At 44.8% G+C, this 21,259-nt stretch overlaps 1 protein-coding gene and 3 long non-coding RNA genes across 5 annotated transcripts in view; 2 read left to right on the forward strand and 2 right to left on the reverse strand.

Moving 5' to 3' along the window:
• LOC111817240 overlaps window positions 1-303 on the reverse strand; it is a 778-nt gene extending 475 nt beyond the window's left edge. Inside the window, exon 1 of the long non-coding RNA XR_002821484.1 lies at window positions 13-303. This is a non-coding gene — a long non-coding RNA (uncharacterized LOC111817240). The remainder of the gene's footprint in view (window positions 1-12) is intronic.
• Window positions 1-13,358, reverse strand: part of Stard7 (StAR related lipid transfer domain containing 7) — a 19,110-nt gene extending 5,752 nt beyond the window's left edge. The window contains exons 1-6 of the mRNA XM_004633158.2: window positions 12,748-13,358; window positions 4,538-4,746; window positions 4,200-4,249; window positions 2,146-2,256; window positions 1,986-2,068; window positions 1,128-1,227 (exon numbers count right to left, since the gene is read on the reverse strand). Of these exons, the coding sequence (XP_004633215.1) occupies window positions 1,128-1,227; window positions 1,986-2,068; window positions 2,146-2,256; window positions 4,200-4,249; window positions 4,538-4,746; window positions 12,748-13,037 (843 nt within the window). The 5' untranslated portion in view covers window positions 13,038-13,358. The remainder of the gene's footprint in view (window positions 1-1,127; window positions 1,228-1,985; window positions 2,069-2,145; window positions 2,257-4,199; window positions 4,250-4,537; window positions 4,747-12,747) is intronic.
• Window positions 13,359-13,589: 231 nt separating this feature from the next.
• Window positions 13,590-17,366, forward strand: LOC111817239. Of its 2 annotated transcripts, XR_002821483.1 has the most exons (4): window positions 13,590-13,961; window positions 14,052-14,144; window positions 14,703-14,809; window positions 17,186-17,366. It is a non-coding gene; the product is annotated as an uncharacterized LOC111817239 (long non-coding RNA). The 2 variants fall into 2 exon arrangements; XR_002821482.1 differs by having other exon boundaries at window positions 13,590-14,144.
• Window positions 17,367-17,479: 113 nt separating this feature from the next.
• Window positions 17,480-19,995, forward strand: LOC111817246. Its single transcript, XR_002821488.1, has 2 exons — window positions 17,480-17,514; window positions 19,628-19,995. It is a non-coding gene; the product is annotated as an uncharacterized LOC111817246 (long non-coding RNA).
• Window positions 19,996-21,259: the final 1,264 nt, after the last annotated feature.

The raw sequence follows: 21,259 nt of genomic DNA on the forward strand, positions 1-21,259 counted from the left end.
AAAAAGAAAAACAGAGTTCTAAAAATAGCATACAAGTAAACACAAAGATTATCCAATCTGTAAAAGAAGTCAAGCATTATGTTGTCTCAGGTCACCCACATTCTCTGCCAGAATCCTTTCAGGTGCATAAAACAGCTTAATGAAGGAAACTAGAAAAAACACAACCCACATAGCTTTAAAGTAAACAAAAACAAAAACAATGGGAAGAAACGAAGACATTATAAAGTAAAGCATAACTATTACTGGCAACCACTGGCATCAATGTATACACACAATAGAGATGGCGGGCTGGCCAGAGAGCTCAGCGGATTAAAGCGCCTGCTTAGGCAGAGCGCAGCAGTGGCCAGGGTTCAATCCCCAGCCTGCCGAGCTGGTGCCGGCCCGGCCCAGGGTAGTGCTGAGACAGGCGATTGAGACTGGGCGTGTGGTGTACATCTATTACCCCAGTGCTTGGGAAGCTAAAAACAGACTATGTAGAGTCTGATCTACAGATTGTAGATCAGATTATAGATTTGTACTACTAAAAAAAAAAAAAAAATCCCCTGAGGGATGCCCTGTGGTGAGAGGGGGAGAGGGAGAGAGGGAAAGAGGTGGAGAGAGTTAGAACACAAAATACCCTACTAAGTGAAAACAAGTATTCTTTTCTAAGGGAAGTCAGAATTTTGAAGTCTAACTCTCCCATTTTACAGACAGAAAAGCAGGGGTATAGAGACGTCTGCAGTGCTTTGCCCACTGCAGTGAAACGCTGGCAGGAGGTACTTGCTTGGGCTCCTGGAAAGGCTGCGATGCATGTTCAACGTCAGTGGCTACAGCCTCCTGCTTCTCACACCAAGGCAGCCATAGATCACTACCTGACCCTGCCCATCTTCCAGCGACACTCTCAACTCTACAGCAGGGACTCGACCGTATGCCTGAGCGTTACCTGCATATTTCTCAAAGATGGAACCTCTTGAGCCACACCCTAAACCTTCTGAGCCAGACACTGAGGCTGGGGCCCTGCAGTGAGTCTCAAGAAGCTCCAGCTGTTCCTGCCATAACCAGCTCGCCTGGCCCAGGTCAGACAAAAGGAATTTTTTGAAAAAATACCATAGCCATGACTCATTATCTCTCAGATGAAGTAAACTCACCTCGTCAAATGACTTATGGGGACGGATAACCATTTGGGATTCATAGGATCTGACCCTGACGAATTCCGGAGACTCTGGTACGCTAGGGTGCTCCACGGCACTAAAAAGGAGGAACAGCGAAGCCACAGCTCAGTAAAATCTACACAGAAGGCTGAGAGCTAAGGGTGATGGCGGGACCTAAGATAATCACTCTATGACTAAGATAATCACTCTACTTTTAAAATAAATGAAACCCAAGTGTCACTAGGACAATGACTACAAGCTGAGTTCTGAACACTTCGGTACTGGTAATATACAGCTCACCACACCATATGGCAAAGACGACTTCCTTTTATAGTTACCAACATTAAGGAACCAAAGTAAAATTTTCTTTTTGAGACAGGCTCTCGCTATGCAGCTCAGGCTGGCCTTGACCTCACTTTTTTACCCAGGCTGGTCTCCAACTCGCTATCATTCTCCTGCCTCAGCCTCTGAGTCCTGGGATTACAGGTGTTAGCCATCACACCTGGCTTCCTAAAGAAAACTTTTCATTAAATAAAAGCTTATTAGTCTGAGAATTCTGGGAGATGGAGTCAGCAGGAGGATCACAAATTTGAGCCTAGCCAGTGCAACTCGGCAAGATCCCATTTCTGAATCAAAATAGTAACAAAAGGATGGAGATGCAACTCAGTGTGAAAGCCAGGGATTCAATCCTAAGTATCCAAAGGGGATGAAAGGACGCCTGTACGTCTTTCACCATCCTGGACCACTCCTCTTATGGAGTTGGGCTGGGGAGGGCCCCAGGGCTGGGAAGCCTGAGGAGAGTGAAAAGCACACTAAGACAGTTTACCAGGTAAGGGACACAGCAGCCACACCTACCGTGACACCAGCACCATGACATTGTTTTGCTGATCCACGCTGTACCGCCGAACGTAAACATAATCCCGAGAATACATTGGATACTGAAGAAGTAAAGGAGAGGATTAGGTTCTGCATCTATGGACTCACCAGAAACAAAACTAGAAGTAAAGATACTTACAGGAAAATGGGTCACCCAGTGAAGAACCTCAGAACCACTCACTGCATCCCTCTCAATCACCTCCAGCTTGATCACCAGGGCATCCCACTTTTTTCTATACTCAGTGTCCAGCTGTGGAAGAGAAGACTATGATGACCAGGAAGATCCAGAACAAGAAATGTAGAAAGCTTCTCTAGACACTTGGATTTTTTTCTTTTTTTTTTTCTTTTTTTTTTTTTTTTTTGGTGGAACCAGGGATTGAATTCAGGCCCTTGCACCTGCCAAGGAAGTGCTTATTCTACTGAGCCATCTCCCCAGCCCTAACACTTGGATTTCTGATGGGAAACAATGATCAGACCCAGCACTGCCCAACCGTGAGTAGCATGACTGTGTTTATTCCAGCCAACTTCAAATCCTTTCACCACTGAAACCAGACTGTTAAAAAGAAAAGGGCAGGGGCTGGTGAGATGGCTCAGTGGTCTAAAGCACCTACGTAGAACAAGCTAAGCAAAGCACAGGGACCGTGGTTCAATCCCCCAGCACCACATGCCAGCCAGCCCCGCCTGGTGGGCTGAGCTGGCCACACACACACACACACACAAATAAAATAAAAAAAAGAAAAGAAAAGGGCAGGCTGGGGAGACAGCTCAGTAGAATAAGTCCTTGTCTGGCAAGCACAAGGGCCAAGTTCAATCCCCAGTTCCGCCAAAAAAAAAAAAAAAAAAAAGGGTAGTCAGGCATGGTGACACATGCCTGTAACTCCATAACCTGGGAAGCTGAGGCAGGAGGATCCCCACAAGTTCAAGGCCAGCCCAGGTTACATAATGTGCTCAAGGCCAGCATAAACTACATAATGAGACCCTATCTAAAAAAAAAAAAGGAGGCAGGCATGGTAGGGCATGTTAGTAACACAAGCACTCAGGAGACTGAGGCAGGAGGATCCTTGTGAATTGAAGACCAGCCTGGACTACAAAGTGAGCTCAAGGCCAGACTGAACTGCATAGGAGACCCTGTCTCAAAAGGACAAAAGGGGGAGGCGTAAACCAAAGAAAAAAACAATACTATAATAGACACACCTGAGGAAGACAACATTTGGTGATATCTATTATTCTAAACAGCCTTAAACAGACAAAACAAACTCCAAAGTATGTGTGGACACTCTATACAAAATATATAAACAGCATATTGTAAATTTATTTTCTTTTTTTTTTTTTTTTGTACTGGGAACTGAACTTGGGACTTTGAGTTTGTGAAGAAGGCACTATGCCACTGAGCTGTATCTCTGGCCTATACTGTAAATGTCTGATGCCACTAGTAACCGAGAAATTTCATAGACAGATACATCCTATACATCCCAACCAACAAAAATACAATACAGACTGATATAATTCAGGGCTTACGTGAAGGTGCACTTGCATGTTACTAACAGTTTTACAATCAACAGACCCATTACTGAAAGCCTGGCAAAACAAATACCAGAACATTTCTGGGTGGTCCCACCTCCCCTTCTCACTTTGCTTTAAATATGTTCCTAACCCCAAGAAGAAACATAGTCCTTGAACAGATATTCAACTCTGCCCAATAAATGCCTTGACAGGGAACGTTCTACATTAAAGGAATTAAAGATAATAATTAGATGTAACCCAGTCTGGGTCTGTACTGAACAGGAAAATGCTATGAAGGTCAACTAGTAAAACCAGAACACAAACAAGACTGCATTAAATCACTGCATCACTGACTTTAACAATGGCATCACAGTACCAAAGAAGACAGCACAGCTAGTTTGAGCAAATATATAGTGAAAGACTTATACAGAGAAAAACAACAAAGCCTTATAAAAAAAAACATGAAGCATTCAGTTCCTTCTATTTTCCCAACAGTCAGGGGTTTGTGGCAGCGGTGGGTAAAATCAAGTCTCATCCATGTAGAAACAAAGAAATAATAAGTCAAATATCTACACACAGAGGTCAATCCCAGCACTACACACGCACACACAGACATCAAGTTTACCCAAAAGCTGTGTGGACAGTGGTAAGTGGCCTGCTGGGAAGCTTTCAAATCTGAACAGAAATTACCTGAACGTTGAAGAACTGCCGAGGTGTCACATCTGTGTAGGTTCCAAAAACTGGAATGACAAGAAAGAATAAAGGACACTTGCCACACCCTAACCCTTCCCACCGCCTAGCTGTGCTGCACTTCTACAGCACTGGCAGATTGCCAGGAGCAGGCAAAGAAGCCAGAAGCCATGCTGGACAAAGACAAGGATGAGCTACAGACAGGAAAAAACTGAGAAGCTGGTCATGTGCACGTGGAACACAACAATAAAAAAATAACACGGCAGATTTCCCAAGAAGCCACCCCAATGGAAGAAGCCACTAGAGCAGTGCGAGGAGCAGCCACTGGGACAGCTCACCTCTGTACTGGTACAGGTGGGTGCCCGAGATGGGGCGCCGCCACAACTTGAAGTGCTTCTTGTCCATCACCATTTCCCACGGCTGCTCTCTGACCTTCGAGTCTTCATCCTCTTCTGTCTGGGATTTTGGTTCTGGAAGGCGGCGCTCAACCCCAGAGCTCTGAAATACACTTGACACTTCCTCCAACTTTTTCATCTCATTAATGGATCTACAAAGGACAAAAATAGGCATGGTATAGATGGATAAGCCCTGTGCAACCAAGTGTCCACACAAAGACCTGCAAGGGGCCAGTGACATAGCTCAGTGGACTAAGTGCCTGCTTTGGCAAGACATGGACCAGAGTTCGAAACCTGGCACCACATGCCACGCTGGCCCTGCCCCTGGGCACACCAAGCAGGCCACCGAGACCAGGCATGGTGGCACATGCCTGTAATTCCAGCACTGGGAAGGCTGAAAACAGGAGGATCACTATGAGTCCAAACTGCATAGTGAGACCCTATAACAAATACATTAAAAAAATAAAAATAAAGAAATAAAACCAAAGACCCACAAAGGAGTGGTGTGGCTTTGCCACAGGGCAGTGTGGTGAACAGAAATGGCTCCCAAGTTTGCATGCTAGCCCAGTGCTCACGTAAGAGCACATAAGCAAGCTTTTATTATATAACACTTAAGGCCTGGCACACAGCCCTCAAGTTAACTGCCAAGGGTTACGACTATAAAATGCCACTTGGTATCTTGTGCCTGTTTTCTAAATTACGTTATCTTCTTTCTACATTATCAGGAGTATTTACATACTTTTCTTCCTTTTCAAATTGACATATAATTCACATACCACAAAATTCATCCCTTTACAGTTTACAACACAATGCTCATCAAATATTCAAAGACTGGGCAACTATCACCATTACCTACATCCAGAACATTCTCATCATTCCCTGAAAGGAACTTGTACTCAGCACCAGTCGTTCCCCATTCCCACCTCCCTGCCAGGCCTGGCAACCATGAGACTACTGTCTGTTCTCCACGCACTTGCTGATCCTGAACAGTTCAAATACGTGGGATCATGTAATATATGACCACATGTGGCTTCTTTTACTTGAAATACTTCCAAGTTTCATTGATGTAATTTATTCTTCTTTATAGCTGAATAGCACTCCACCATAGGGATATATCTCCTTTGGTTTCCTGGATAATAAACATTCATCTTTTCATTTGGGGGCTATTATGAGTAATACTGCTAAGAACATTTGTGTAAAAGTTTCTCGCACGGATGTTTTCAACTCTCCTGGGCAGATTCATTTCTCAAATTGAATATGCGAGGTCACGGTAACTCTATGTTTAACTTTCCAAGGAACTGCCAAACTATCTGCCAAAGCAGCTGCACTGTTTTATATTCACTCCACCATGTATGAAGAGTCCAGTGACTCCACATCCTGGCCAACATTTATTATTATCCATCTTTTTGGTTTCTAAAGGGTGGGATGTGGGATTCCATGGTGGTCTTCTCTGCTGATGACTAATGATGTTGAGTGTCTTTGCATGTGTGGCCTTCTGTGAAACTTCTTTGACATTCTGTTGTTGTGGTTGTTTTGTGGGTTTTTTCTGGGGCAGGGTCTCATTATGCAGCTCAGACTCGTAGTGATCCTCCTGATTTCGGCTTCACTAGTGCTGGGATTACCAGTGTGCACTACCACGCCTGGACTCTGGCTCAGCGGGCCTGGGGGGGGGGGCGTATGAAACTTCTTTGGAGAAATATCTACTGAGGAATCCTTTGCCCAATCTTAAATTAGGTTATATATCTTTTAATTGACTTTTTCTTTCTTTTCTTTTCCTTTTTTTTTCTTTTTTTTTTTTTTTTTTTTTTTTTTTTTTTTGGTACTTGGAATCAAAGGTATGACCTTGTGCTTCCCAGACAGGCACTTCTGAGTTATCTCCCCAGCCCTTAATTGACTTTTTTTTTTTTTTTTTTGCAGAACCGGGGATTGAACTCAGGCCCTTGAGCATGCCAGGGAAGTGCTTATTCCACTGAGCCATCTCCCCGGCCCCCCCCCTTTTTTTTTCCTTAATTGACTTTTAACAGTTCTTTATATAATATTCTAAATGTTAATCCGTTATCAGATACATGAATTATAAAGTATCTTTCACTCTATGATTATTTTTTCACTTTCTTGGTAGTGTACTTTGCTGCCTAAGTCCTTTTGGTTTGGACAGTTTTTTTGAGCCAGGATCGCTCAATGCCACTCAGCCTTTTAACTCACTATCCAACCTCTGCCTCCTGAATGCCAGGATTACAGGCATTCAGTATACTACTATACTTGAAATAAACAATTTTTTTTGTATTGTTATTTTATTTATTTATTGCCATACTGGGGAATGAACCCAGTGCCTATGTACTAATCTACATCCCTAGCCCTTTTTAAAATTCATTTTTCTTTTTGAGACAGGGTCTCACTATGCAGTTCAGGCTGGCCTTGCGCTTACTTTGTAGCCCAGGCTGGCCTCCAACTTGAAATGATTCTCCTGCCTCAAGCTCCTGAGTGCTGGGTATATAGGTGTGTGCCACCTTGCCCAGCTTAAGTTTTATTTTGAGATAGGATCTCACTAAATCACTAAATTACCCGAGCTGGCTTCAATGTGCAGTCCTTCTCCCTCAGCCTCCCAGAGTGCAAGGACTACAGGTATGCACACCATGTCCAGAACGGTCTCAACTTGTGAACACTAATACCACAGACCTAATTAGCACACAGAAGCACAAACACTATCATATACAAGGATAAAAAGCTGTATGTCTCTTAATCTAATCTGCCAAAATTTTGTTTGGACAGGATAGGTATCTAAATCTTTGTAATCTTTTCTCTCATTGTTCTCTATGGTTCTGGGGTGTGAACCTAGTAAGACTAAGGCTGGACTCCAAATCTGGTCTGCCTCAGATCTCATAGTGCAGAATAGAATTAAGTAAGGTATATGCCACAATCCACAGCCTATACCTTCATGTCTAGGAGACTACCCAGAAGAGAGATAAGAACAAAAGAGATTATTCCCCAAATAGTAACAAAATCAGATTAGTAAGGAGATCAAACAAAGACAGGCTCTACTTCAAAGTTTGAAAGGCTGGGCTGAGGCCAGGCAAGGAAATGCATGTCTGCAATCCCAGCACTCGGGGAGACTGAAGCAGGAGGACCATTGCAAGTTGGAGACCAGGCTGGGCTCAAGGCCAGCCTGAATTGCATAGTGAGACCCTGTTTCAAAGAAAAGAGTAAAAGAAGGAAGGAAGAAAAGAAAAAGGCTAGGTGAAGGTACACAATGAAAACAAAGCAATTATACCAATGTCTGATGAGGCTAGCAGCCCCTCCCACAGCAGTGTGATATAAGACCACACAATACTTCAAACAAGATATCCCTGCAATTAGGAATTCAAAACAACTGCAGTACTTCCCAAAACCACCTCCTCAAATTCCACAATACTGATAAAGCTAGGAATTTTCAAGTACTACTGATTTGATTTGGAACATATTTTAAAATAAAACACACCAATTAGTTCATGCTAGTTCTGGGGTAATAGTAAAATAATGAAGACAGTCTTTAAAAAATGAGTTCACTTTCATGTAATCTAAGACTGATCTAACACAGGGCAAATGTAGGCAGTGTACTAAGTTTAATCCCTGGTACCAAAAAAAAAAAAAAAGAGAAGAAAATGTAGGTAGTGTAGGGACAGTAGTTTCCCCCCAAAAGTTCCTTTAAGCTGTAGGGCTTTTACATTGATTATTCATCCAGTAAATGATATGGGAAAAATTAATGTATTCAAGAGCCTCTAAAATACAAAAATGGGAAAATGTCCAACTTTCCGTAAGCCTTACTGGCACTGTTTATTCAAATTTCTGGAACAATGAATTGAAACTGAAATAGGATGGAGGAAGCAAATAAAATACATTCCCAAAGACTTTCAGATTTCTTAACATCCTTCCTTTTTTTGTTCTAATTATTTTTAACTGTTTTAAAGCAATAAAAAAAGAAAGAAAGAAACTACTGAATTTTTCCATAAGATTTCTCCTGGGCTCACAAAAAAACTTGTACCAGAAACAGTGAGCAAAATTATTTTAATTGTTTAATTGGAGCCAACTCGTTGAGAATAGAAGCACAGGTACTGAAAAATCTGGGTTTTTGCTCTTTGGTTTTTGTTTTTGTTTTTTTTTTTTAAGTGGTGGTGGTACTGGGAATGGAATGTGGGGAGCACTAAACACTATATACTCCAGCCCTTTTTATTTTATTTTGAGACATGGTCTTGCTAAATTACCGAACTCAAAATCCTCGTGCCTCAAAAGATCTAATTTCTACATCCAAACTCAGCTCCAAGTCAAAATCACTTTGTATAGCCTACTATTTAAATTTAACAAATCTTCCTTATTAAGGTTTTGTTAAATACACTGGGCACGGTGGTGCACACCTGTAATTCCAGCACTTGAGAGGCGGAGTGGCAGGAGAATCAAGGGCAACCTGGACTAGAGTTGAGTTCAAGGGTTCAACGCCAACCTGAACTGCATAGGGAGACCCTCTCTAAAAAAGAAAAAAAATCTTTAGCACAAAAGAAAAGAAAGATGATCCTTTCTGATTTGTAGTATAACCTAAAATATAAGACATGCCATTTTAAAGTACACACTCTGAAAGATATCTTGCATACTTCAAACCTCTTTAACCAAGACAGCAACATCCACAGGGTAAGTTAGTACAAAAACACCATGGATGAGCCAAAAGCTGTGATTTAGGGACCATGTGACAACCAGGATCTTTGTCTATTAACGAAAGAAATGTACTTAACCTGAGAGGCAACTGTGCTTCATTTTGGACACTACACAATATTACCTCAAAACCAAACAAACCCAACACTTAGTTCTATCCTAGCTGTAGGAACCTCTTCTGAAGTACTTTTCTATAGCAAAAATAAACATCAAGCAAAAAATTAACCTGTAGCCACAGAATTTTACTCAACAAAATATAAACATAAACTGGGTGTAGTGATGTATACCTATAATCTCAGCACTTGGGAGACTGAGGCAGGAAGATCACAGTGAGTTCAAGGGCAGCCTGAACTACATTGGGAAAAGAAACCCTGTCTGAAAACAAAAAATAGAAACGTAACAAGCTATCAGAACTAAGACCTGGGCTGGTGAGATGGCTCAGTGGTCTAAAGCACCTACTTGGAACAAGCTTAGTAAACCACAGGGACCACGGTTCAATCCCCCAGCACCACATGCCAGCCCGCCCCGCCCCCTGGTGGGCTGAGCTGGCCACACACACACACACACACACACACACACACACACAATAAATAAATGTAAAAAAAAAAAAAAAAAAAAAAAAAAAATTAAAAAAAAAAAAAAAAAAAAAGAACTAAGACCTATGGAACCACCGTATAACCAAGACGTAGTTGTTAAATAGCAAATTTGCCTCCTTATCACAAGAATAAACATTTTAAGAAAAACTGGGTTGGGGAGATAGCTTGGGGGTGTAAGAACCTGCTGGCAAGCGTAAGGAACTGTGTTTGATCCCCGGCACTGCATGCCAGGCCAGCCCCTAAACCAGGTGTGGTGGCACATGCCTGTAATCCCAGCACTGAGGAGGCTGAGACAGAAGGATCACTATGAGTCCAAACTGTGTAGATTGACATAAATTTTTTTAAAAAAAGAAAAAATATCTTGGGCTGGGGAATTAGCTCAGCAGCATAAGCACCTACCTGGCAAGATCCTGAGTTACATCCCCAGTAACAAAAAAGATGGAAAACTTGATTATACCTCAAATATATGAAAAGTTGAATTTAAGCATGAACTTCACAAAGCGTTAAATGAGGAGCTTCTCTATAATAACCCCAAGTTGTCATCTGAAGGTGACCTAAAATGCCTGTTGGCTGGGGCTGCATCTCAGTGGGAAAAACAGAGTTCAATTCCCAGTACCTCCCCTCCAACATCTATGCAGACTAATTTCAAGTTCCAAAGCTGGTTAACCCTGAATAACTCCTCTGTGTATTTCAACTGCTCCCATGTTTCGGAGACACCCAGGAGAGGAAAACAGACTAATTACCTGGTTTCATCATTAACTGGTCTGATCCCTCTGCCTGTCTATAGTGCCTACTAAATTAGGGCTTACTACATTCACTCCGATCTTGTTACCCTTCCAGCTCCCACAAATAGAAGAACTACTAAAAGAGGTTCCAGAACATATTATCCATATAAATGTACAAAGTCAGCCAAAGAGTGCTATCTCCACTTAAGCCCCAACACAACTCAAATCCTACCCTCCCAAAATTCCTTTTTCTTTTGCCCACAGGGTAACCCTTTTCTGGTCTCTGTCTTCTTCCTTAACCAGCCCCAACTGAAGATTTTTTTCTCTTACCTCCACCACTATGTGAACCCAGAGCCTCCACGCTGAGCTACAGCCTCAGCCTTTTTTATTTTAAGACAGAATGTCCCAAGTCCCTAAGTCCCTAGGCTGGACTCCTGCATCAAGTCACCCAGACTGCAATGTTTATAGGCCTGTGCCATCATGCCCAGCTTGGCAATTTTTCTTTAATGTATTGTTTTGTTTGTACAGGGTCCCACTAGGCAGCTCGGACTCATAGTGATTCTCTTGCTTTCAGCCTGGGATTACAGGTGTACACCACCATGACTAGACTCTGTTGCCAGCTAGTGTGGCATGTGGTCCAGGGGATTGAACCCAAGTCCCTATGCTTGCCTAAGCAGGCGTTTAGCCCACTGAGCTATCTTAACCAGCTGACTCCACTTCCTAATTTAAAAGTTTTTTTCTCACAGTTTTATTTATTACAGGAGACTGATTAGTAGTATAAATGTCAAAGCCACAAAAGAATGTTAATAGAGGGACTAAGCAGACACAGGGGACCACAGTTTGGCTGAGCCAGCCCCCCAAAAAAAAACCAGTGTTAACAGAAACTCTTTCTGTTATAGCTATTACAGTATACTTTGATACCTGTTTTGGATAATAAGGATATTTCTGGTTATGAGTTTAAATTGCACTTTAAAAAGTATTTTTGCTGGGATATAGCTCAGCAGCCTAAGCACCCGCCTGTCAAGCACAAGGTCCTGAGTTCTAGCCCTATTACCCTTAAAAAAAAAAAAAGTATTATTATTCAGCATTCTGGAGTCTGAGGCAGGAGGATCACTGCGAATTCGGGACCATCATGGACTACAAAGTGAGCTCAAGGCCAGCCTGAACTGCATAGTGATACTCTGTCTCAAACAGAATAAGGGGGGGGGGGCAGGCGCTTACTGGGAGATACAACACTTGCCTAGCACATGCAAGGCTGTGGATTCAATCTCCAGTCCTGAAATAATAATAGAAAGTAAAGATATTATAAAACAAATCCTAAAGCAGTTTCTCTGAGATTACCTAAAAACTATGAAGTTTCAGACTCAACAACATGTTAACAGGGCCGGGAGATGGCTCAGTGGAATAAGCACTTCCCTGGAAAGCGAAAGGGCCTGAGTCCAATACCCGGTTCCACAAAACAAAAAACAAAACAAAACAAAAAAAACCCAGGTTAACAGATCTAGTAAACAAACAGTATTGGGTTTTTCCCACAGAAGTTTTATTGACAGCACTAACTTCAAAGCCTAATAATATCAGTATTGTCGAAATTCTAAAATAGCAAAAACCTAACCTAACTTTGCAGGTTAAAAATGCCATTGGTTTGTGCAAGCAGGGCAAAATCCCTCCCAGCCTATGAATTCAACCAAGACGCCAAGTCACAATGACAGGGAGTTCTCCGGGCATGTCTCACAACGCCCAAGTCCCATCTGGATGGCAGTCATCTTGCAAATGGCAAAATGACACCTTCAGATCGAGTTTCAAATGCGTTCTGAATGTGCGTTTTTCGAGGTGTCTTAAAAGATAAAGTGAGCGCTGGCTCCACACTTTTGACATCTAATTTATTTTTTGCCATGTTTCCTTCAGCGTCCTGCTTGCTGCCCATTCGAAGTCTCCCTCCTAGGTTAACCTACACTTGCAGTTCTTATTTTCAACCCGACAAAAGCAATGAACACAAAAAAAGGAATGCAACGGATTGCTAAAACAGCATCCATCTATTGCCCTGCTGTCCATAAAAGCCACCGCGTAGACACAGAACGCCGAACGACCACAGGGCTGGCACCAAGGTCCCTGCGCCCCCCGCCCCCGTCGCAGCAGCAGCCGCAGGACCCACCTCTGCAGTTCCTCCTCCTGGATTCGCTCCTCGTCCCACACGAAGACGCCGGCGAGAGACGCCATCAAGGCAGAGGCATGGCCCGGGCGGCCGCGCAGCCTGCGCCACAGGCGTCCGAGCAGGACGCAGCGCGAGCTCTCCGAGTAGAGGCGGCCGTAGAGCTGCGCGATCTGCTGCGCGCGCCGCACGCGCAGCCCCGTCACGAAGCGGCACTGATTGGCCAGCAGGCCCAGCAGGCCCCCGCCCCGCGCCCCCGCCAGCCAGGCGGCCAGCGGCCTCCGCGGGAACATGCCGCCGCCGCCGCGCGCCCCTCGCTCCGGAAGACGGCCTCGCGCCGCAGCGCCGTTCTCGGAACCTCTAGCAGGCCGACCCCGTGTCCGTCTCACTGAGCCTCGGGCCGACTCCGTCCCTCATGTCTCTTCGCGGCAACTGCTGAAGAAGGGTCTCCGCTCGAGAGATGCGCCAATGCACCAGGCCCTCGCAGGCTCGGCCTCCTCGATCTTTCGTGCGGCCGGCGGGTGCCACGGGTATTGAGGCGCCAAGCACGCGAGAAGCCACCGGGCGGGAGACCCCGGCCCGGCTGCAGGAAAAGATCCCGTGCGTCCCGCCTCCGTCTCACGCGCAGTCCGAGCGTAACCTACCCTGTTTCTGCTTCCTGGGATGTCATTGGGCGAAGGTCGGACACCTGAGTGCTCATTGGCTTAACCCAAAGCTCGTCACCGCTCCCTCCCGCCTCTACGCGCCGCGCGCCGTGGCTGCCTAGTAGCAAGGTAGGTTGCGCGGCGCCAAGAGTCAGTCAAGGGCGCCCAGGAAAGTGACCGTGGGACCCGCCGCCATCGCACAGTGCGCCGCTCCGCCCCGCCCCCACCCCATGGAGGGGCGCGGCCAGGTGCGGTGGAAATCTCCCAAGGTGTGCGGCTGTCTAAGAGGCGGGACTGGCGTTCGGGTCTTTGAGCTCCGGCTGTGGCGGGGGCCAGGTCCCTGCACCCTCCGTATGGGACGTCGTGAGAGCGAACCCGGCAGGGCTGCGAGGCGACGCCGACGCTCCTGGCTAACGCGACCTGCTGCAGCCTGGTTCCTCGTCCAGCCCTTCTGGCGGCCCCGGAGTGTCGGAGTCCCGAGAGTGAACTGGTATCACGTACTGAGCGAGGAGGACACCACCGAGAGCCACGTGTGCGGTAGTCTGTCGCAGTCTGGAAATGCGGCAGCGCCTGGTGAGCAGCCCTTCTCCCGGGGACCCAAAGGTGACCCGCCTGAAGGGACACGGGTTTCTAAACCTACCTTGATCGCTACTCGTCATGTAGTTCAAGCTGGACCTGACATCTCTCTCTAGCCCTGGCGGGCCCCGAACTCGTGGGCATCCTCCTGTTTCAGCGTCCTGGGTACTGGGATTACAGGTATGCCCACCACGCCCGGCTAGGAAAGGAGGGAATTTTGCTGGCGAGACTTTGGGGTCAGACGCATTCCTAGGCGAGGGCAGTTAGACGCCAAGTTTCTTCCTACAGACTCCACCACTTCAGGATAGAGAATGTAGTTAGTGTAATCAGGTTAACCTGGGTTCCCCGGAGGAGGGGTTGGTGTCTTTGCCTAATTTAAACCTGTTTCTTGAGGTCTTTTCTGAAGGACCCTAACTGTCCTGTGGGGATTTAGCAACTTGTTGTCCCAAAACTCAAGCAATTAACCCTTGAAACTCCAGCCTAGCAGTTAAGCCGGAAGTCTTGCCTCAAGGGGCTGTGCTTCCTTGAGGCGTTTAGGAATTTCACTTTTATTCTAGACAAACACTTGCAGGCAGTTTCACCAGTTTCACGTGTTTTTTCCTTTTCTTTTCTTTTTTTTTCTGGTAGTGGAGATTGAACTCTGGACCTTGAGCTTGTCAGGCAGGCACTTAAGGCGCTGAGCTATCTCCCCAGCCCAATTTCACATGTTCTTAACAAAAACTAAATATTTCTCCAAAGAGAGAAACATTATATTTGCTGGGAACTGAAATTTGGGTCTCTCCTCTCCTGGATGTCCGGTTTTCCTGTGAAGATTGGTGCTGATGTTTATTTCCCCTTGAAAGCAGGTAAGGAAAAGTATGTGTGTAGCAGAAAATAGTGTCTGTCACTCTGTGAAGCCATTTTTTAGTAATGGAGGGTGGGAAGCTGACCTTTCCTCTCCTGCTTCCTTGTAGAGCCTGTTGAGGCCTGCGCAGGCCCTGGCCTTCTGTGGCTTGGGGTTGCTATCTGCCTCATAAAGCCAAGTGGAGGAGTTGTCCTCTGGGAAGACAAAGTTGTCTTCACCTCTGAAAAAGCCTCCTACATAATTGGTGTTAGCATTTGCCAGGAATATGTATGGCCTTGTGTGAGTCAGGGTTTTCGACTGAGGTCAAGAGAGAATGCAGGGGCTGGAGAGATGGCTCAGTGGTCTAGAGCACCTACTTGGAACGGGCTTGGCAAAGCACAGGGACCTCGGTTCGATCCTCCAGCACCACATGCCAGCCAGCCCCGCCCCCTGGTGGGCTGAGCTGGCCACACACACACTAAATGAATGTAATAAATAAATAAACAGCGGAATATATTTTTAAAAAAAAAGAGAGAATGCAGTTATTGTAACTGGAAACCCTAAGTGGGGGGTGCCCCCTCCCCAGAATTTGTTGCTCTTAACTCACTCAGGGCTTCATGACAGTCATAAAAGGAGATTTCCTAATTTAAAAAAGAAAAATGGGGGCTAGGGAGATAGCTCTGCAGTCTAAGCACCTGCCTGGCAAGCTCAAGGACCTGAGTTCGATCCCCAGTACCACATCCCAACATCCTCATGCCGGCCGTGGAAACTGGGTATAGTTGCGCATGCCTGTAATCCCAGTGCTGAGGAGGATGAGACAGGAGGATCACTAATCTGATATGCATAGGGAGACCCTGTACCAAATGAGTAAAAGATTTAAAAAAATTTTTTAAAGAAAAATGGCTGAGCGTGGTGGTATATCCCTGTAATACCAGCACTCTTGGGAGGTTGAGGCAGGCTGAGAGTTCAAGGCCAGCATGAACTACTATGCAATGAGACCCCCATCTCAAAAAAAAAAAAAAAAAAAAAAAAACACCCAAAAACTTTGGAGGTTGGGGGGCTGGGATTTGTATCCTGTGCCTCATGCCTGCTAAATATTCTGCTGAGTTCTGTCTCTACTCCAACTACAAATTCTTTGCTAATCATATGCTTTGGTCATACACAGAGGATAGAAATTAAAATTTTAAACTGCTTATGACTTAAGTCTCTAAGTTCATTTTTTTGGTTAAATTGAGTTTTTATTTCTATTAGTAGTACACCAAACTAGAACATACATACATTATGTTTTATGTATATATGTATGTCAGTTATTACACATAAAATTGTTGGAACACTGATACTGAAATATGACTGGGCAGAGGAGATAGCTCAACAGTCTTAAGTACCTGCCTGGTTTAATCCAATACCACACGTGTGCCAGCCCCACCCGGGGCCACTGTGTCCACCACCAAAACCAGGCATGGTTGTGCACCCCTGTAATCGCAGCACTGAGGAAGCTGAAACAGGAGGATCCCTACAAGTCCGAGCTGTGTAGTGAGACCCTGTACCAAATAAGACTAGTTCTTTCTAGTTGATTTTTTTTTTTTTTTTTAATTTTAGGGAAGGGTCTACAGGATATTCAGGGTCTCTCTACTAGATCTGACTCTTGGTGATCCGCCTGCAAACAGGCTCCCAAGAGCTGGGATTACAGGTGTGCCCCACTACACCCATTGTCTCAGCGTGCCCCAGGGGGCAGAGCTGGCACTGCAGGCGTGGGGATTGAACCCCTGGCCCCTATGCCTGCTTTTTTTCAAACACTTATTTATTTATTGTGTGTGTGTGTGTGTGTGTGTGTGTGTGGACAGCTCAGTCCACCAGGGGGCGGGGCTGGCTGGCATGTGGTGCTGGGGGATTGAACCGTGGTCCCTGTGCTTTGCTAAGCTTGTTCTAAGTAGGTGCTTTAGACCACTGAGCCATCTCGCCAGCCCCCCTATGCCTGCTTGAAGGCACCATTATTGATTGAATATTATCACATAACTAAAACTGCACTGTTAATTATCAAGCTATATCTTATTTTCAGCTTGATCAAACTGGGTATTATCCGGAATCCCCTTCCATAGAGTATAAATCTAGTTAGAGTTGGCCAAAAGGAAACTTGTACCAGATTGGGAGGCAAAAGCGAAGCAGGCCCATTACTTTTTGTTTGTTTCTGAGGCACGGTCTTGTATGTAGCTCAGGTAGCCTTGAACTCACACCGATCTTCCTGCCTTAGCCTCCCGAGTGCTGGGCCTACAGGCATGGGCCATGACGCCCAGCTGGGCCGTTACTTATGAAACTTGTAGTCATGTGGGGTAATAAACAAACACATATATCACTGATCCATTCCCGTTTGCACTCACTCTCCTTTGCTTCCTTCCAGAATTTCTTCCAGTACTGTGGTCCCTGTAAGAGTGCCAGACCAGCCACCAGCCTGCAGACCCACAGGGGCAACAGCTTCTCAAACCTCCAAGACTTACAGCTCAATATTTTGCACATTTTAAAAAAATTTTAGTGCCAGGGAGATGGTTCAGTGGCATAAGTGCCTGCCTGTCAAGCCCAAGATCCCAAGTTTGATCCCTAGTACTCCAAAAATGAAAAAACAAAAACATAAAACTAGCTAGGCATGGTGGCTCATTGCCTATAATCCCAGCACTTGAGAGGCTGTGGCAGGAAGATCACCACAAGTTCAGGGCCAGCCCAGGCTACATAGTGAGTACAAAGCCTGTCCTCAACTTGAAAGAGTTTTTGGGGCTGCCTTTGTCTTTCCCTCCCTCTACTGGAAATGGGAATTCTCCAGGCACTGTAGGCTTAATTGGTCACAGAGTCACTGCCCTGAGCAGCTTTCAGCACCCTTCTGCAGCCAGTTGAGCCCTAGCTACATTGTTTTATTGGTAGTTTGTTTCTCTTTGTTGTTTAGTACTCCTTGAGAAGGATGCACTCATATTTGTCCATTTGATGTTTGTTTCCATTTGGGCTGCTGTGAAGATTTTGTACACAAGCCTTTAGGATAATCATGCAGAAGATGGATTGCCAGGTAGTATGGTAAATGTGTGTTGAACCTGTAGAAAACTTTTCCCGAGTAGTAGTTTTGTGTTCTCACCAACAGTATAAGCTTTGGTTGTCCATGACTTTGTTTTCCTGTACGTTCTTCTGCTTCACGTACATGGCATTTTGTACAAATTGGAAGTTTAGTGGCAGTCCTGTGTCAGGCAAGTCTGTCAGTGCATTTTTCCAATACCGCTGATGATTGTAAGTGTTTTTTGGGGAATAAAATAATTTTTAATCAAGGTAGTCACATTACTGACAGAATGCTATGATTATATGCTGACTTTTTTTTTTTTTTTTGGTGGGGGGATTCTTTTTGACACAGGGTCTTACTATGCAGTTCAGGCTGGCCTTGAGCTCACTTTGGAGCTGAGGCTGGTCTCAGACTCTCAAATGATCCTCCCTCTCGCCTCAGCTTAGTACTGGAATTACAGGCGTGTGCCACCACATCACGCTTTTCTTTGGTTTTTTGAGATAGTGATGCAGGAAACCTCCAATGACACAAGGAGAAAAACTGATCTCCCAACCTAGAAGGTACGTGGGACAAATTCGTGTTCTCTAGAACTGAAGAATTAATTTTAGGAAAAAACAGAGGTTATAAGCAGAATAGATTTCATTGGGGAGAAAGAAAGCTCCTGTCCCAGAGAGGGACAGGAAGGGGGCCTCCAAGTGGGTGGTCCCCAGGAAGCTGTCTCTTCTAAGGACTTTTATAGAGGAAAACCATGTGGTGAGGCGGGACTAAGGTGAAGAAGACATGGGAACTCGGTTAGGTGGGCATGAGATGAGACAAAGCTGTGGTCAACTGAGATTACAAGGACCATTGGATGGGGGCTGGGGAGATAGCTCGGTAGAATAAGCACTTGCCTGGCAAGCGCAAGGTCCTGAGTTCAATCCCTAGTACCACATTAAAAAAGAAAAAAAACAAGGACCATTGGTAATCAGGTAAAATTGATTAAATCCAGTATCAAATGGGGAAGGGAATCACATAGGAAGTGGGCATGAACATGGGACAGGGTCTCTTCCTTTTGGGGGTTGGACTGGTGACTCCTTTGGGCTCTTTCAAGGTGGTGGATACCTGTTTACAATATCAATCCCTGATGCCCATCCCTAGGGAATTACGTAGCTGTGTTTCCACTTTTGTCTTGAGATGTGGCCCAAATGAGAGTGTCTGTCTCTTCCAAGTTGTAAAGTCACCTGTCTTCCATCTTGTCTCCCTGAGGGCCTGGCCCTGTCTGCCTATAATGTTTCTATGTAATTCAGCTTTCTACAACAATAGGATTTCACTATGTAATTCAAACTCATGGCCATCCTCCTGCCTCACCCTCACAAGTGCTAGGATTATAGACAGGCACCACCACACCCAGCAACATAACTTTTTTGGGGGGTGAGAAGGGTACCAGGAGTCAAACTCTGGACCCTGAACTTGCCAGGCAGGCGCTTATTCCAACGAGCTATCTCTCTGGCCCCAACATAACTTTCTTATGCATGAAGTTTAAAAATATGCATGACTTGCTTTACTGTCGTAGTTACTTTATTGCAGTGACCTGTATCCAAACCTGTGACCTTAGAGGTATCCTGTACTTGGCACTGTCAATCCTTTTTGGTGTAACCATTCTAATAGGTGTGTAGTGATTCAGTATCTCATTGTAGTTTTAATTTGCACTTGTTGCCAAGTCACTATCTTGGTTACTTTTCTCTTGTTGCTAAGGCAAAAACACCCCCACCTAAGGTTAAGGACGGAAAGTTTTATTTAGCTCAGGTTTTTTGGATGTTTCAGTCCATACATAACAAGTTGGCTCCAAGGACAACTGTGCATGATGGAGGAAAACAGCAGAATCAATAAGAACACACACACAAAAAAAAAAAAAGCAAAGAGGGAGAGCAAGCCCCTCTCCCTCCTGGTATTGCGTGCAGGCTGCCTGGCCCAGGGCAGCTATAGCACTCACAGCCATAATCCCAGCGTTGGACCGAGAGTCAATCTCAAACTCTAGAAGTCTGCCTCGTGATGCATGAGGCTTTGGGAGGACATCCAGACACACCATAACGCTCGTGTTGCTAATCTCTTCGTGTGCATATTGACCACCTGTGCGCATCTTTGGAGACTTTTGAAATACTTTGCTCATGTAAAAAAAATTTTCTATCTGAGCATGAAATTTGTGGGGTTTATTTATTTATTTATTTAATTTATTTTTTTGGCACCAGGAATCTAACCACTGAGCTGTATCCCTGGCCCTAGCTAAGCATGGTGGTGCATGCTTGTAACCCCAGCTCTCGAGAGGCTGAGGCAGGTGGATCACTGTGAATTCAAAGCCAGCCTTAATTACATACTGAAACCCTGTCTCAAAACACTTTTAAAACTTGTAGTAAATATATTGACATTCAAAAGTGCTTAAGTGGCCTTTTATTATTTAAGTTGTGTTCTGGCCAGGCATGGTAGCACATGCTGTGATCCCATAATTTGGAACTCTAAAGCAGGAAGCTTGCCACAAGTTTGAAGCCAGCCTGGAGTACAGAGCAGGACTTTCAATAAAATTATTTATTGCAAGCTCTTTTTTTTTTTTTTTTTGATACTGGGGATTGAACTCAGGACCTTGTGATTGCCAGACAGGCACTTAATCCACTGAGCTGTCTCCCCAGTCTGTGTAAGCTCTTTGTCAGATAATTTTCCTAATCCTGTCTTTTGAAGAAAATAAATATTCCATTTTGATGCAATCCAGTGTATCAAACATTTTGTTTTTGAAGGGGCTGGGGAGATGGCTTAGTAGGATAAACACCTGCCTGGCGAGCGCAAGTCCTAAATTCAATCCCTGGTACCAGGAAAAAAATTCTTTTGGGGCATGGAGATAGCTCAGTGGTCTAAGCTCCTGCTTTGGCAACTTCAAGGACCCAGGTTTGATCCCCAGTGCCTCGTGGTGCCTGTCCCACCCTGAGCACACCAAGCTGGCATGGTGATGCACGCCTGTAATCCCGGCTCTGGGGAAGCTGAAACAGTGGGATCACTATGAGTCTGAGCTGTGTAGTGAGACCCTGTACCAAATAGGTAAAAACTTAAAAAAAAAAAATTCTTTTAATGATTTGTATCCTAAGAAGTCTTTACCTACCCATATATCACAAAGGTCATCTATGTTTTTCTTTAGAAATTTTATAGTTCTCCCTTTTACAGTTAGTGATACATTTTGAGTTAATTTTTATATATGATAAAGAAAAGGATTTGCTTTTTTTCCTACATATCCAAATATTCTAGGACCATCTATTGACCCATTCTCCCCCCCCATCAAATGCCTTGGCACCTTTTTTGGCACTCTTTCGCCCATCTCTTTCCTATGTAACATTTAGAATTGACTTACTAATTTTTAGGAAAAGAAAGAGCCTGAGGTAATTTAGGTTGGGGATGCACTGGCTCTAGACT

Source organism: Octodon degus, unplaced genomic scaffold, assembly GCF_000260255.1.
Source record: "Octodon degus isolate 3935 unplaced genomic scaffold, OctDeg1.0 scaffold00052, whole genome shotgun sequence".
Taxonomy (NCBI): domain Eukaryota; kingdom Metazoa; phylum Chordata; class Mammalia; order Rodentia; family Octodontidae; genus Octodon; species Octodon degus.